Source organism: Oncorhynchus gorbuscha, linkage group LG07 (genome assembly GCF_021184085.1).
Source record: "Oncorhynchus gorbuscha isolate QuinsamMale2020 ecotype Even-year linkage group LG07, OgorEven_v1.0, whole genome shotgun sequence".
NCBI classification, from domain to species: Eukaryota; Metazoa; Chordata; class Actinopteri; order Salmoniformes; family Salmonidae; genus Oncorhynchus; species Oncorhynchus gorbuscha.
Window position 1 is genome coordinate 23,183,440 of NC_060179.1, and position 13,483 is coordinate 23,196,922.

The 13,483-nt window shown below is 47.4% G+C and overlaps 1 protein-coding gene across 9 annotated transcripts in view; it reads right to left on the reverse strand.

The window, feature by feature from the left end:
* Positions 1-13,483, reverse strand: part of LOC124039665 (microtubule-associated protein 4) — an 87,236-nt gene that overhangs the window by 18,077 nt on the left and 55,676 nt on the right. Inside the window, exon 1 of one of the 9 annotated variants that reach the window (XM_046355874.1) lies at positions 7,837-9,208. The exons of the other annotated variants lie outside the window; for them this stretch is intronic. Coding sequence (XP_046211830.1) covers positions 7,837-8,962 — 1,126 coding nt within the window. The 5' untranslated portion in view covers positions 8,963-9,208. Of the gene's footprint in view, positions 1-7,836; positions 9,209-13,483 lie in introns of those variants that run through there. 9 annotated transcript variants of the gene reach the window in all.

Consider the following 13,483-nt stretch of genomic DNA (forward strand, 5'->3'; position numbering starts at 1 on the left):
GACAGTCAGGCAGACAAATGCACACACACACACAATCTCCTTTGCATTCCAGAGACATGTATGCATACACCAACATATCTACGCAGATACACATACACCGGCACACAAGATGAACACACACACTCACTTCAATTTCATTTGGAATACATATTGCATTACTACACAGTGCCGCTTTGAACTCATTCCACCAACCCTACTGTATCTTGAAGTGTTTTGAGTAAGGCCAGAACAGACTCCACAGACAGAAAGTGGCAGTAGTTTATAAAGACCCTTTGGTCACCGCAAATGTGTGATGGTGCTTTGCTTGCCTAGTAAAGTATGGTTGTCTAGTAAAATATGGCCGTGAGAGTGTGGAAGGCCAGCCTGCCTGTCCTGCCACATTAGACACTGAGCAGCTGTGGGCTGGACACACAGACATGGCAGCCTGAGGGGTGGACACAGCTAATTCACCATAGCACAGGCACCCGGAGATAGAGATGAGAGGCAGCCTATTAGCCTAGACACAAGCTCTGCGGACTTGATACTTTCACTGAGTATAATAATCATCATCATCAAGAGGACAATAGTGACACAGTGTTCTAGCAAAGTGCAGTATGTGAAACACAAAACCCCACCTAATTCACTCTTTTCTCCCGGACATATCCCTGAAGCTCTGCCCCCTCCCATCCCTCTAGCTGGCAGCGCCGCCCCCTCTCCAGAGGCAGCTCATCGTTCACCTCCTCTCTCACTCCTGGGTGCCTCATTAGAGGGCAGGCCATCTGGGGCACTGGCCCGCTCCACACCAGAGGGCCACGGGCCCTTAACCCTAATGTTCCCACAACGCCTCAAGCTCACACTGTAGGAATGATGCTCAGACCCAAAGTAGTAACTGACATTAGATGACATGGAAAGGACTAAAAGTATGTGGACACCTGCTTGTCGAACATCTCATTCCAAAATAATGGGCTTTAATATGGAGTTGGTCCCCCCTTTGCTGCTATAACAGCCACTACTCTTCTGGGAAGGATTTCCACTAGATGTTGGAACATTGCTGCAGGGACTTGCTTCCATTCAGCCACAAAAACATTAGTGAGGACACTGATGTGGGGCGATTAGACCTGGCTCGCAGTCCTATTCATCCCAAAGGTGTTCGATGGGGTTGAGGTCAGGGCTATGTGTAGGCCAATCAAGTTCTTCCACACCAATCTCGACAAACCATTTCTGTATGGACCTCGCTTTGTACATGGGGGCATTATCATGCTGAAACAGGAAAGGCTTCCCCAAACTGTTGCCACAAAGTTGGAAGCACAGAATTGTCTAGCATGTCCTTGTATGCTGTAGCGTTAAGATATCCCTTCACTCGAACTAAGGGGCCTAGCCAGAAAAACCGCCCCAGACCATTATTACTCCTCCGCCAAACTTTACAGTTGGCATTCGGGCAAGTAGTGTTCCCCTGCCATCCACCAAACCCAGATTAGTTGGTCAATGGCGGTGAGCTTTACACCACTCCAGCCGACACTTGGCATTGCGCATGGGGATCTTAGGCTTGTGTGCGGCTGCTCGGCCGTGGAAACCCATTTCATTAAGCTCCTGACGAACAGTTATTGTGCTGACGTTGCTTCCAGAGGCAGTTTGGAAGTCAGTAGGGCGTGTTGCAACCAGGGACAGACAATTTTTAAGCGTTATAAGCTTCAGCACTCGGCGGTCCCATTCTGTGAGCTTGTGTGGCCTACCAGTACGCGGTTGAGCCATTGTTGCTCCTAGAGGTTTCCAATAACAGCACTTACAGTTGACCGGGGCAGCTCTAGCAGGGCAGAAATTTGACTTACTGACTTGTTGGAAAGGTGGCATCCTATGACGGTGCCACGTTGAAAGTCACTGAGCCCTTCAGTAAGGCCATTCTACTGCCAATGTTTTGTCTATGGAGATTGCATGGCTGCGTGCTCGATTTTATACACCTGTCAGCAATGGGTGTGGCTGAAATAGCCGAATCCAGTCATTTCAAGTGGTGTCCATATACTTTTGTGTATATATAGTGTAAATGTCAATGGATTGATTGGTAAAGCCATGACAATGACGAGACTGATAGTGCCCCCGGCTTTCAGTCCAGTTATAAGGAATGTCAATAGTCATTATTAGATTTATTTGGACTATATTGATATAATGATACGGAGCTACAGGGATTATCACATTAAACAGCTGGAGAAGAGGACGGCCTAATGAAACCACTACACCACAAGATTGCAAAATAGAAAATGCTCATTGGCTAAGCGCAAATAGCTCAGTCCTTTTTAAATAGAGCGGTATCTTCCTGGCTAAATAACCAACTAAATCAATATTGTTCCAGAGATTTGTGGAGTTATACACCCATGCATAAATATCTCAGCTCTGCAGTGTGTCAGCATCAACCCAGTTAAACTGTTAATCCACTAGTATAAACAACCCAAAATGAGGATTAGATATCATAGACTTTCATATTTCCCCGCTATTAAGCATCTGCATTATTTGACCTTTGGATAATATTGCTGGGAGAAGTCCACTGAAAGTAGTGACTGTACAGCCTGTGGGAGTCTATTCAAAAGAAAGGACAAATACCATAGAGCTATCACTATGGCCACATTCAACCCTTAATATCTAGAAACTGAGGAATCCTGTATCCTCCCATTAGCTTAAAAGTCTATTAGCTACACTGTGATGACAAATGGTGAAAAGGCTCTTTAGCAGTGTTAGCGATTCAGCTAACAACGCCTCCCTCACATCAGCATAATCAGTCAGAGGAAGCAGGATACCCATTTACCACTGACCCTGCTTCAATTACTTCAGACCTAAATCCCTACCTTTGTATAATACATTATCAAGTGTTTTGTCTAAGCACCCAAATGAGAGATTGGAGAGGGCAAAGGGCTGCCTGAAGTGGGGGATCGTGGGTGTGTGTGGGGGGGGCGTAGATGCCATACATAACTGGGTACAGTGCTCCACAAACTCCAGAAGGGAGGAGAACAGTGGACAACCAGAGAACCCAATAGGTGGACTAATATAACGAAGGCACAAAACAAAGTGCTCACCCAAATCCAGTCAGGCTTCAGGACAAGACAAAGGGAATGGAAGGAGGCAAGGCACAACAACACGAGGCTTCGTCTCTGTAGTCCACAGCTTTAACAGACTTGTCTTAATCAATCATATATCAACTGGATATCTTAATTAGCTAAGACATTGGAGATCCAATAGACTTCTACTGACCCCAAACCCAGTATTTGGTTGATTTATGAAGCAGTATGAAGAGCCACCCTCAAAACAACCTCATCAACTCCCACCCTTCTCTCCTTCCCAGCCTGAGAAAGCCTGTGAGAAGCTTTAGCACGGTCGATTTTCAAGCTACATTCACAAGGTAATTATGGATTAGCCGGTAAATACCAACAAAGGTGATATGCAGAGTACTCCGAGAGCGCTGGGACCTATAAAGCCGCTGAAGCCAACATACTCAAACAACCTCAACAGCCAGCTTTGCGTCTCAGACTCCCCACCACTGAGCAGCAGGGCTAAATGTAAACAAGCAGCCATTTTGAACCCTCCAGTAGAAGGGAATTAATGCATCATGAATGGAGCATCTGATTAGAAGCATTCATCACTCTTAGGGCCTATGACACTGATATCATTGGGAGGGAAGACATTTTCTGGAGATATGATGACATTGTGGCGGTCACCCGTGAATCCATTATATCTATCTCAATAAATCTCACAGACAGCCGCCTGGCACCCTCATCTCTCATTTCAGTTCGCCAACTAACACAGTGGGAGACAACTCTTGTCTTTTCTATGCTGGGTCAGTTCATTAGACCACACATTAGCATAGACACAATTCAAGCTCTGTTAAGGTGGCTAAACAGCCTTTAGACCACTTGTATGGTCTTTTTAATTAAGAGTTTTTTTTTTTATGGGAGAAAAACATGACAGCGATAAGACACCATCTCCACATGGATGTTGAGACCATCGGATTGCTTCTTACATTTTCAGAGTCGCATCAGATAAGGAAAAACCCTCACTACTCCAACACTAACACTCAAAACTACCAATGAAACTCCTCCCGAAGAAGTTTCAAGTAACTGTCCAGTGAAAATCTAATTTTAAAAGTTAATATTCTGTTAACTCATAACCAAATAATGTTGTTGACTTATCCTATACTCATATTTGTGGCCAAAGCATAAATTGGAGAAGGAAAAAAAACACTTCAAAAACACCACAAACTTGTTTCTCAAACAGACGTTTAAAAAATGCTTGCCATTTCCTCATAGAGGATGATGTTATCCTCCAGAAGAGGATGAGCTGTCCAGCTGGCCAATCAGCAGTCTAGTCACATGAATATTTTGAATGACTGGTATTTGCCCACACCTTTCTGTTGTTGGTGTACGCCCACACCATAGCAACACATACACAAAGCTGCTTTTTAACATACATAATTAACATTTTTTTGGAAGGACAATTATTTCACTCATATTGCAATTAATTATAAGTCATATTTCATAGATATCTGGAAACACTGGACAGTTACTTTAAAACAGGCATAACCTGACCATTTTCTTGGGTATTTCCCTCTGGTTCCTCAGATGACAAAATCAATTCTCGAGGCGAACGTAGCCTTATTAAAAGACAGTCATTACCTCCAGCCTCACCCAGAAGCCGCTACGAGGCAGAATCGTTGACAACGTATTTGTGCCTTCCAAAGGAACGATCCCCCTTAGTCACTATTCTCCACACGTCAAAGAAGCTGCTGGCCGCCTATAGAATGTTCGGAGTGATTTAGTGAAAGTGGATGCCATTGCGTTTCACTGTATTTAACTGTCAGAAAACGGAGCCTTTCTTTGTTCATGTTAAGCTGCTCACTTGGTGTGTGGCTCAGGAGCGGATCTAGTCACCACAACGGCTTGTATCCAACAAGGCAACTTCAAAAGGCAGAAATAAACGACAAAACCCAGGCTATTAATCAAAGTGATTCCATATGGTGTCAGGTTGGACAGGCAGCTTTTGGAAGGACTTAGGCATTACCTACTGTAGACTGGCGTGACACCTGACATGAACACACAAGGATGATCCACATTGACCATGGAAACACTCAAGGATGATCCACATTGACCATGGAAACACTCAAGGATGATCCACATTGACCATGGAAACACTCAAGGATGATCCACATTGACCATGGAAACACTCACGGGGTCCTCTCTGGATTGGATGTATTTCTCTCTCTGACACACACACACACACACACACACACACACACACACACACACACACACACACACACACACACACACACACACACACACACACACACACACACACACACACACACACACACACACACACACACACACACACACACACACACACACACACACACACACACACAGCGCTATCACTGCACCGCAGCCTTGACTGCAAGACAGGTCGTTGCAGAGGGATTTATCTAATCTACTCTGTATGTGACGGAGGTCAGGAAAGTGTTGCTAATATATGAGCCTAAAGTATCCACCACATCCAGACCTGAACCTTCCTCCACTCCCCCTTTCAGACAGTAGTGCATTGTGTCCTTGGTAACTGCATGATCATATACAGTAGAGTGGATCCGACTTAAGCGCGGAGAGGACAAAAAAAACAGACACTTGAGCTGTGCTGATGAGATCTGGAGGGTTCTACAGCTCTCTGTCCCCCTGGGTAACAGGCTTCTTACGCACAAGCGTACCCACATCGATCACTTACTCACAGAGACATATGCGTGCGCACAAAGTGCGAGCCACATAGGAACGCTGAGACAAACGTTTGAACGTGTCAAAATATTTGAAGCATCATGGCATAAATAGAAAATGATTCATGCATACGAATCACCTTTACACATTTAACTCCTATTTTAAAAGCTTGCCCAAATTGCAAGTGTGTTAATAATCGAAACAAACTTTTTTTCTGGTATTTTTATGGATGTTGAGGTCAAACACAAACATGGGTAATTCTTTTTTTCATTGTATTGACGTAAGGCTAAATTAATCTGAGACAAATGGACGCAAAGAAAAACACTCACACACACAGTACCACACATTTGCGCACACAAGGAGAAACACAAACAGAAGCGTGTACAGAAACAGACCAACAAAGCCCAGAGTCTTTACTACAGAGCACTCATTACGGGCCACATTCATCCTTCTGCTTAGTAGGAGATAAGGAGAGCGACATTGGGTGACAATTATCTGTTTCGTTCCAGGGAGAAACATCCCACTATGACTCCAAACCACGAAGAAAGACACTCAAATGATTCAAAGCCTGTTTGAGTACGAGTTCCTTTGTCTCTCCACATTGCATCTCTCCTCCAGTATCGTCTCCTAATCCCTCTCTCCAAACGGGAGAGAGAGAGAGAGAGAGAGAGAGAGAGAGAGAGAGAGAGAGAGAGAGAGAGAGAGAGAGAGAGAGAGAGAGAGAGAGAGAGAGAGAGAGAGAGAGAGAGAGAGAGAGAGAGAGAAATAAAAAGAGGGGGCTGGATGGAACTGGGTGAGTTAGTAAAAATACATTCAGGCAGATTCTTATACTGGGACAAACTATTTTTTCTCTCTCTATATGACTCTGTTTATCTCTCTCTCCCCTCTGGAGCCAGAGATGGCAAATCTGTTTATCAATATTTCCCACACCCCGATTGGGGAGCCAAGGCGAATGCCTGAACAGAGCCAGCCGGCCGATGTGTGTGTGGATTCATTAATGTGCACGCTCCACATGAACACTTTTTACAAGTGCAAACTGCCTTTGAATGACCTTGTCAAGCCAGTGCATGCTCACACACAGTCGCGCACACGCACTCTTCCTCTGACCAGCTCACTCACTCTCATTCTGAGCTCTCCGGGACGCTGGCCCTTTAATGCTCCAGCGTCCACGAGGCAGATTGCTGGCACACTTTAATGACAGAGAGAGAGAGAGAGAGCGGCGGTCATTAAAAGCGACGAGTGAAGAAACAGACGGATTTTGTTGCTGGGTTTACATCTCCAGTGACCCTGTTCGGCTAAGGGGCAAGAGTTATCGGATGTGACCAAGGCCAGCTTGGCTCTGCCTCTCCCCCACTCCTCCCAGGGGACTAATGACTGTGTCGGTGGCCAGAGAGAGCGAGAGAGGCCAAGTCTAGCTCTGGACTCTGGTCTGTGGTAATGAGCTGTGTCGGCAGCATGACCCAGTCCCACATTCCCGGTCCGCTGACGGTCACCTAGATATAGTACATCCACATGCAACACGCTTAGTGAATCACATGCAAAGTGACAAGTACACTCCTGCTGCACATACACCAGCAATCAAAACACACACAAGGCTGCACTGGGCATATACTGTACTATGCCATCAATCACTATACCATCCTTCAGAAACTCCCCCTCTCTCTCTCTCTCTCTCTCACTCCCTCCTCCTTCCCTTTCTCTTCACACTACTTGACTGGGACCTCAGACTGGTGGAAGCAGCTCAGTTGTAAATCATACAGTGTGATGCCACATCTTCCCCCTACACACAATCTGGGCTGTCTGCAGTCTGCAGGCCATTTGAGGAGGCCATTGCCAGAGAGCAGCGCTAGTAGCAGCCAGATAGCATCACCATTACCTACCCTGGTGAAAGGACTGGTAGTAACTATGCCTTCACCAAAGCCGGTGCAAAGGTTGGTACTCATACCTGCTCCAAAGCCGGTGCCAAGATTGGTACTCATACCTGCTCCAAAGCCGGTGCCCATGCCTGCTCTAAAGCTGTTGTCTGGGTTGCTACCCATACCAGCGCCAAAGCTGGTGTCTGAGTTGGTACCCACGTCTGCTCCAACATCAGTGCCAAGGTTGGTATCCATACCTGTGCAGATGTTGGTACCCATACCCGTGCCAATGCCGGTTCCTGGGTTTGTGACAATGCCCAGGCCAGTGCCCATCCCGCTGATGGCCTGGCTGCTGAGGGGTACAGGCAGCAGCACGTCCTCGTTCTTGTCTGCCCCGGGCCCTTCCACGATGCCCTCTAGAGGTGAGAGCGGAGAGCTGCCCCCACAGTCTCTCATTGGGGGGAAGGGTGAGAAGTGTAGGGTGGGCTCCTGGTCCTGCCTCAGGTCGGAGCGGGTGGCGCCTGCAGCAAACAGAGTGGGGGGCAGCTGGTCGTCCGAAACAGTCAGTGAACGCTTCATGGTGGAGTGGCAGGAGCGGCGCGGACCGCCCATGGGCGTTGTTAGCTCATCCAGCCCAGCTCCAGGGTAATGGTCGGGCAGCTCCAGGCTAGAGGGTACCGAGAGGTGGGAGCATTCGGACATGGCCCGCCGCAGAGCCTTCCGCTGCTGGTTAGCACGCCCCATGAAACACGGCTCAAGCTCCACCTCTTCCTCCTCCTCGTCCTCGCTCTCCTCCGAGGATCCCTCTGTCATTTGGAGGCCACCTAGTGCTGACGCGCTGTCCTCGTCGCCCCTCTCCAGGTAGTTGTCATTGACAACACCGATGACACAGTAATTAGGGCTGGCAATATTCTGGGGTGGAAGGATCTTGGGGCTGGACTCTGAGAATCCAGGGTTCCACACACCGGTGCTGGCTGGGGCTGGTATGGGCGGGCTAGAGGGTAAGGGTAGCTCCATGCGTCGAGCTGGGGAACCAGGTACGGGGGGATGTAGGACCCCATTGTTCCCACAGCTCAGAGGGGAGGGGGAGGAAGACACTTGGCTTTCGGGGCTCTCCCCAGCGCTGCCTAACCCCTGACAGCCCCCCCTGCCAGGTACCTTGAGATCCGCATCCAAGCCAACACCGGCTGACGGGTCGAAGAAGCACAGCTTGTCCTCGTCGGTGAGTCCCGGGGCCCCACCGAGGCTCCTGGGAGGCCCCATGTCTCCATGATGCCAGTCCCAAGCCTGGGGGGCTGTGGCGGGGGCCATGGAGGGGACCTTACACAGCTCACTGTACTCTGAGAACGGAGAGCCAGGCGGCTGGTTGGAGAGAGAAGACATGCTTTCCCTCCTTTCTCACTCTCTCTTTTCTCCTCAGGCTACGTTTCTCTGTCCTCCGGTTGTTCTCGTTCCCCTGTGTGTTATGTTGTTTCTTCTGGTTAGGATGCACAGGTGGGGTCTGTCACGGCTGCGGTAGGGCCAGTGAGGAAGGCGAGCGTGTGTGTGTGTGTGTGTGGTGTAGCCTGTCTCTCTCTCTGTGCCTCTTCGCTCTCAATTGACCAAGAAGCACTGTGAACTGGGCTCCTCTTTCTCTATCGCTCTCTCTCTCCCTCCCTCTCTCCTCCCTCTCACTCACCGACAGCCTTTTGCATGGCTTTTGGTCATGTGACTCGAGTGGCTGCTCATTCGCTGCTGCCAAATCACAACTCCCTCCCCCTGTGGTGGAGTGTACATCCCCCTCCTCTCAGTTTTTTTTCTTTCTCTCCAAGCTTTCTCTTTCTACCCCAGTCCCACCCTCTCGCTCATCCTTCTCCCCAGGCAACACACAACCCCAGGGAGATGAGAGGGAGGTTTTGGGGCAGCTGCTTTAGGGGAGCATGTTTGTAGCTAGGGCATCTCTCTCGCTCTCTCTCACAGCAAAGTGATCCATTTCTTGGTAACATATCTCCATTTGACCTCACCTCACTTCACACATTCAATCTGTGTACCTCTCTCTGAAGCTCTCACACACTGTGTGTCTCTGAGCCAGACATCCAGTAGTGTACCCTGGCATAGGCCTCTGTCGAGCAGAGCCAAGGTCTAGAGCCTGGCCCCTTTGTTAATTGTGTTAATGACTTTGTTGTGGACACTGTGCTTACCCTTACTCTGCAGGATGTGTGTGGGAGAGAAACATTTCGAATTTGAGAGAGAGAGAGAGAGAGAGAGAGAGATGGTGGATGTATCTGTCTGTGTGTGAGAAGGGGATTGTTTGTGTGTAAAGATAACACAGACTCACAGTCAGCCCAGTCACAGAAACAGAGAAGGGGGGTTAGGAAGGAGAGCGGTAATGAAAGAGGGGTGTCAGATATATGAAAACCACCGCCTCCCAAAAGCACCGTAGATGCCTGTCATCCCTGATCTCGTCACGCAAAGAAAACGGAGCTGAGCAGTGGAGAGAAAAACCACGCTCAAGAAGAGATTAACTTCTGACACAAACGCAAACACATCGTCTGTGTGAAGCATTTGCCTGGCCTCAACTCTGCACGGGCGAGCCCTCAAGACTTTAACTGCAACGAGAAGGCACACACTCTGACCTGACTTCACTCTCTCAACCCTGAATCACCATGAGGTCCATTCTGTTTCAGTCTCACCCAGACTCTGCTGCATTACTAAAGGCATATTTTTAAACTGGAGTACAGTGGAAACATTCTCAGTCCACATCCCGGTTGAATGTGTACAGTTGAAGTCGGAAGTTTGCATACACCTTATCCAAATACATTTAAACTCAGTTTTTCACAATTCCTGAAATTTAATCCTAGTAAAAGTCCCTGTCTTAGGTCAGTTATTATCACCAATTTATTTTGAGAATGTGAAATGTCAGAATAATAGTAGATTATTTCAGCTTTTATTTCTTTCATCACATTCCCAGTGGGTCAGAAGTTTACATACACTCAATTAATATTTGGTAGCATTGCCTTTAAATTGTTTAACTTGGGTCAAACTTTTCGGTTAGCCTTCCACAAGCTTCCCACAATAAGTTGGGTGAATTTTGTCCCATTCCTCCTGACAGAGCTGGTGTAACTGAGTCAGGTTTGTAGGCCTCCTTGCTCGCACATGCTTTTTCAGTTCTGCCCACACATTTTCTATAGGATTTGTGATGGCCACTCCAATACCTTGACTTTGTTGTCCTTAAGCCATTTTGCCACAACTTTGGAAGTATGCTTGGGGTCATTGTCCATTTGGAAGACCCATTTGTGACCAAGCTTTAACTTCCTGACTGATGTCTTGAGATGTTGCTTCAATATATCCACATCATTTTCCTCCTCAAACCGGAGTCTGGCTTTTTTTATGGCGGTTTCTAAGCAGTGGCTTCTTCCTTGCTGAGCGGTCTTTCAGGTTATGTCGATATAGGACTCATTTTACTGTGGATATAGATACTTTTGTACCTGTTTCCTCCAGCATCTTCACAAGGTCCTTTGCTGTTGCTCTGGGATTGAAGTGCATTTTTTTGCATCAAAGTACGTTCATCTCTAGGAGACAGAATGCATCTCCTTCCTGAGCACAGTCAAACACCAGGCCCCAGGACCCGGCCATTCCCTCCCCAAAACATCCCCTTCTAAGCTTTAAGTGTCAGCTGAGTAGTCAAAATCAATTACCACCCGTCTCAGCCAGAGTGAACCGTCAATGTGAACCAGGACAGGACAAGACAGAGAACATTCTTTAATGTTAAGCCCAGCATAACCCTTAAGAAGGCACTGCGTAACATTAGTTAGATTGACCCAAGCATGTTCCGCTCAGTTTAGTAATGGGGGGAAAAATGTGATGGGCAACAGGCTCTGACAAATTTACATCTCTGGTCTGTGTGAAGTTTCTGTGGCTTCGGAAACAAAAATAGATGTATTGTCCACAGAAACACACACCGACACACAGAAACACACACCGACACACAGAAACACACACCGACACACAGAAACACACACCGACACACAGAAACACACGCCTTTACCAGTCATCCAGGCCCCCAGCACTGGGGCCACATTACATAAGCTCCAGTTGAGTCTGCTTCTGCAGCTCAGAGTATGAAGCTCTGACAATAGACACCAGGCCAGGACAAACACAATGAGACAGATCAGATCAGACACAATCACTTCAGATGCTAATCACAAGCTGAGTAGCTACTATAAAAAGGTGGCCGCATACACACGGATGTGTGGTGAATGAAGCAAACCATAGATTTGTAATGTGGAAAAACATGACTGTTTTTAGAAATAGTACTTTGCAGAATTCTTCAATGTGTTTAGACAACATTGTCAACCATTCATGATCACGTCAGAATTGCGTAGTGTATTTTGTAGTGGTGTCCTGTACCTGCGTACATCAAGAGTCAATTTGTAAGTCGCTCTGGATAAGAGCGTCTGCTAAATGACTTAAATGTAAATGTAAGAGTCGAACCTGGTAGTGTCGTGTAGAGAAGGGTAGTGTGGGGTAGTGTAGTGCAGAGTAGGGTATTGTAGTGTAGAGAAGGGTAGTGTGGGGTAGTGTAGTGCAGAGTAGGGTATTGTAGTGTAGGGTAGTGCAGAGTAGGGTATTGTAGTGTAGGGTAGAGTAGGGTAGTGCAGGGTAGGGTAGTGAAGGGTAGTTTAGAGTAGGGTAGTGCAGGCTAGGGTAGTGTAGAGTAGGGTAGTGCAGAGTAGGGTAATGTAGAGTAGGGTAGTGCAGGGTAGGGTAGTGTAGAGTAGGGTAGTGTAGAGTAGGGTAGGGTAGTGTGGACTAGGGAAGTGGAGGGTAGGGTAGAGTAGGGTAGTGTAGAGTAGGGTAGTGTAGTGTAGAGTAGGGTAGTGTAGAGTAGGGTAGTGTAGTGTAGGGTAGTGTAGAGTAGGGTAGTGTGGACTAGGGAAGTGGAGGGTAGGGTAGAGTAGGGTAGTGTAAAGTAGGGTAGTGTAGAGTAGGGTAGTGTAGTGTAGGGTAGTGTAGTGTAGGGTAGTGTAGAGTAGGGTAGTGTGGACTAGGGAAGTGGAGGGTAGGGTAGTGTAGAGTAGGGTAGTGTAAAGTAGGGTAGTGTAGAGTAGGGTAGTGTAGTGTAGGGTAGTGTAGAGTAGGGTAGTGAAGGGTAGGGTAGTGTAGGGTAGGATAGTGGAGGGTAGGGTAGTGTAGGGTAGGGTAGTGCTAGGCAGACACAGTGGAATAATAATGTGTATATTTGGGCCATGCTGACCCTGCCGACACACAGGCAGGCTGGAGGCCTCTGTCACTGTCACATCACAGCCCTCTCTCAATCCCAAATGAGTGACACCCAAGCCCCTCAAGGACAGGGACACAGAGCGCCCCCTCTCCAGTGATGACCTCACTCTGCCTGGCCCGGCTGGCTGGGTGGCTGGACGTAAACACACACACATGCACGCGAACACACAAACACACACAGAGGCTCTGTTACATAATCCCACAGTGCTACTAAGGCACCGTTTCTAATAGACAAACAACAATAAGAACGCAGAAAGGAAGCAGAAAGTTGCAAACCGTTCCATAACTTAATTTAGCTGTGGATATTTGGATAAAAGGAATCAAGTAATCAAGTTAAATCAAGTTAAATCAAATCATCTCTAACAATGGAAGCAACAATGGAAGCAACTGGGAGGTAAAAACAGCAGCAAGAAATGTGAGTTATTTTTCCGATCCATCAAATGAATAACATATTTCTGCAACGTTCCATCCAAAAACGTTCCATCCTTGCACTGGAGCCTGTCATCGGTGAACTATCTACAGAGTATGCTGCAAATAGGTTAGATAGGTGGCCATTAACTAAGAACACTGATGAGAGTAAAGGGGGCTTTATTTAACCCGGCGCCCTACAGAATATGTAAATAGGCCAATCAGTCAAGCCAT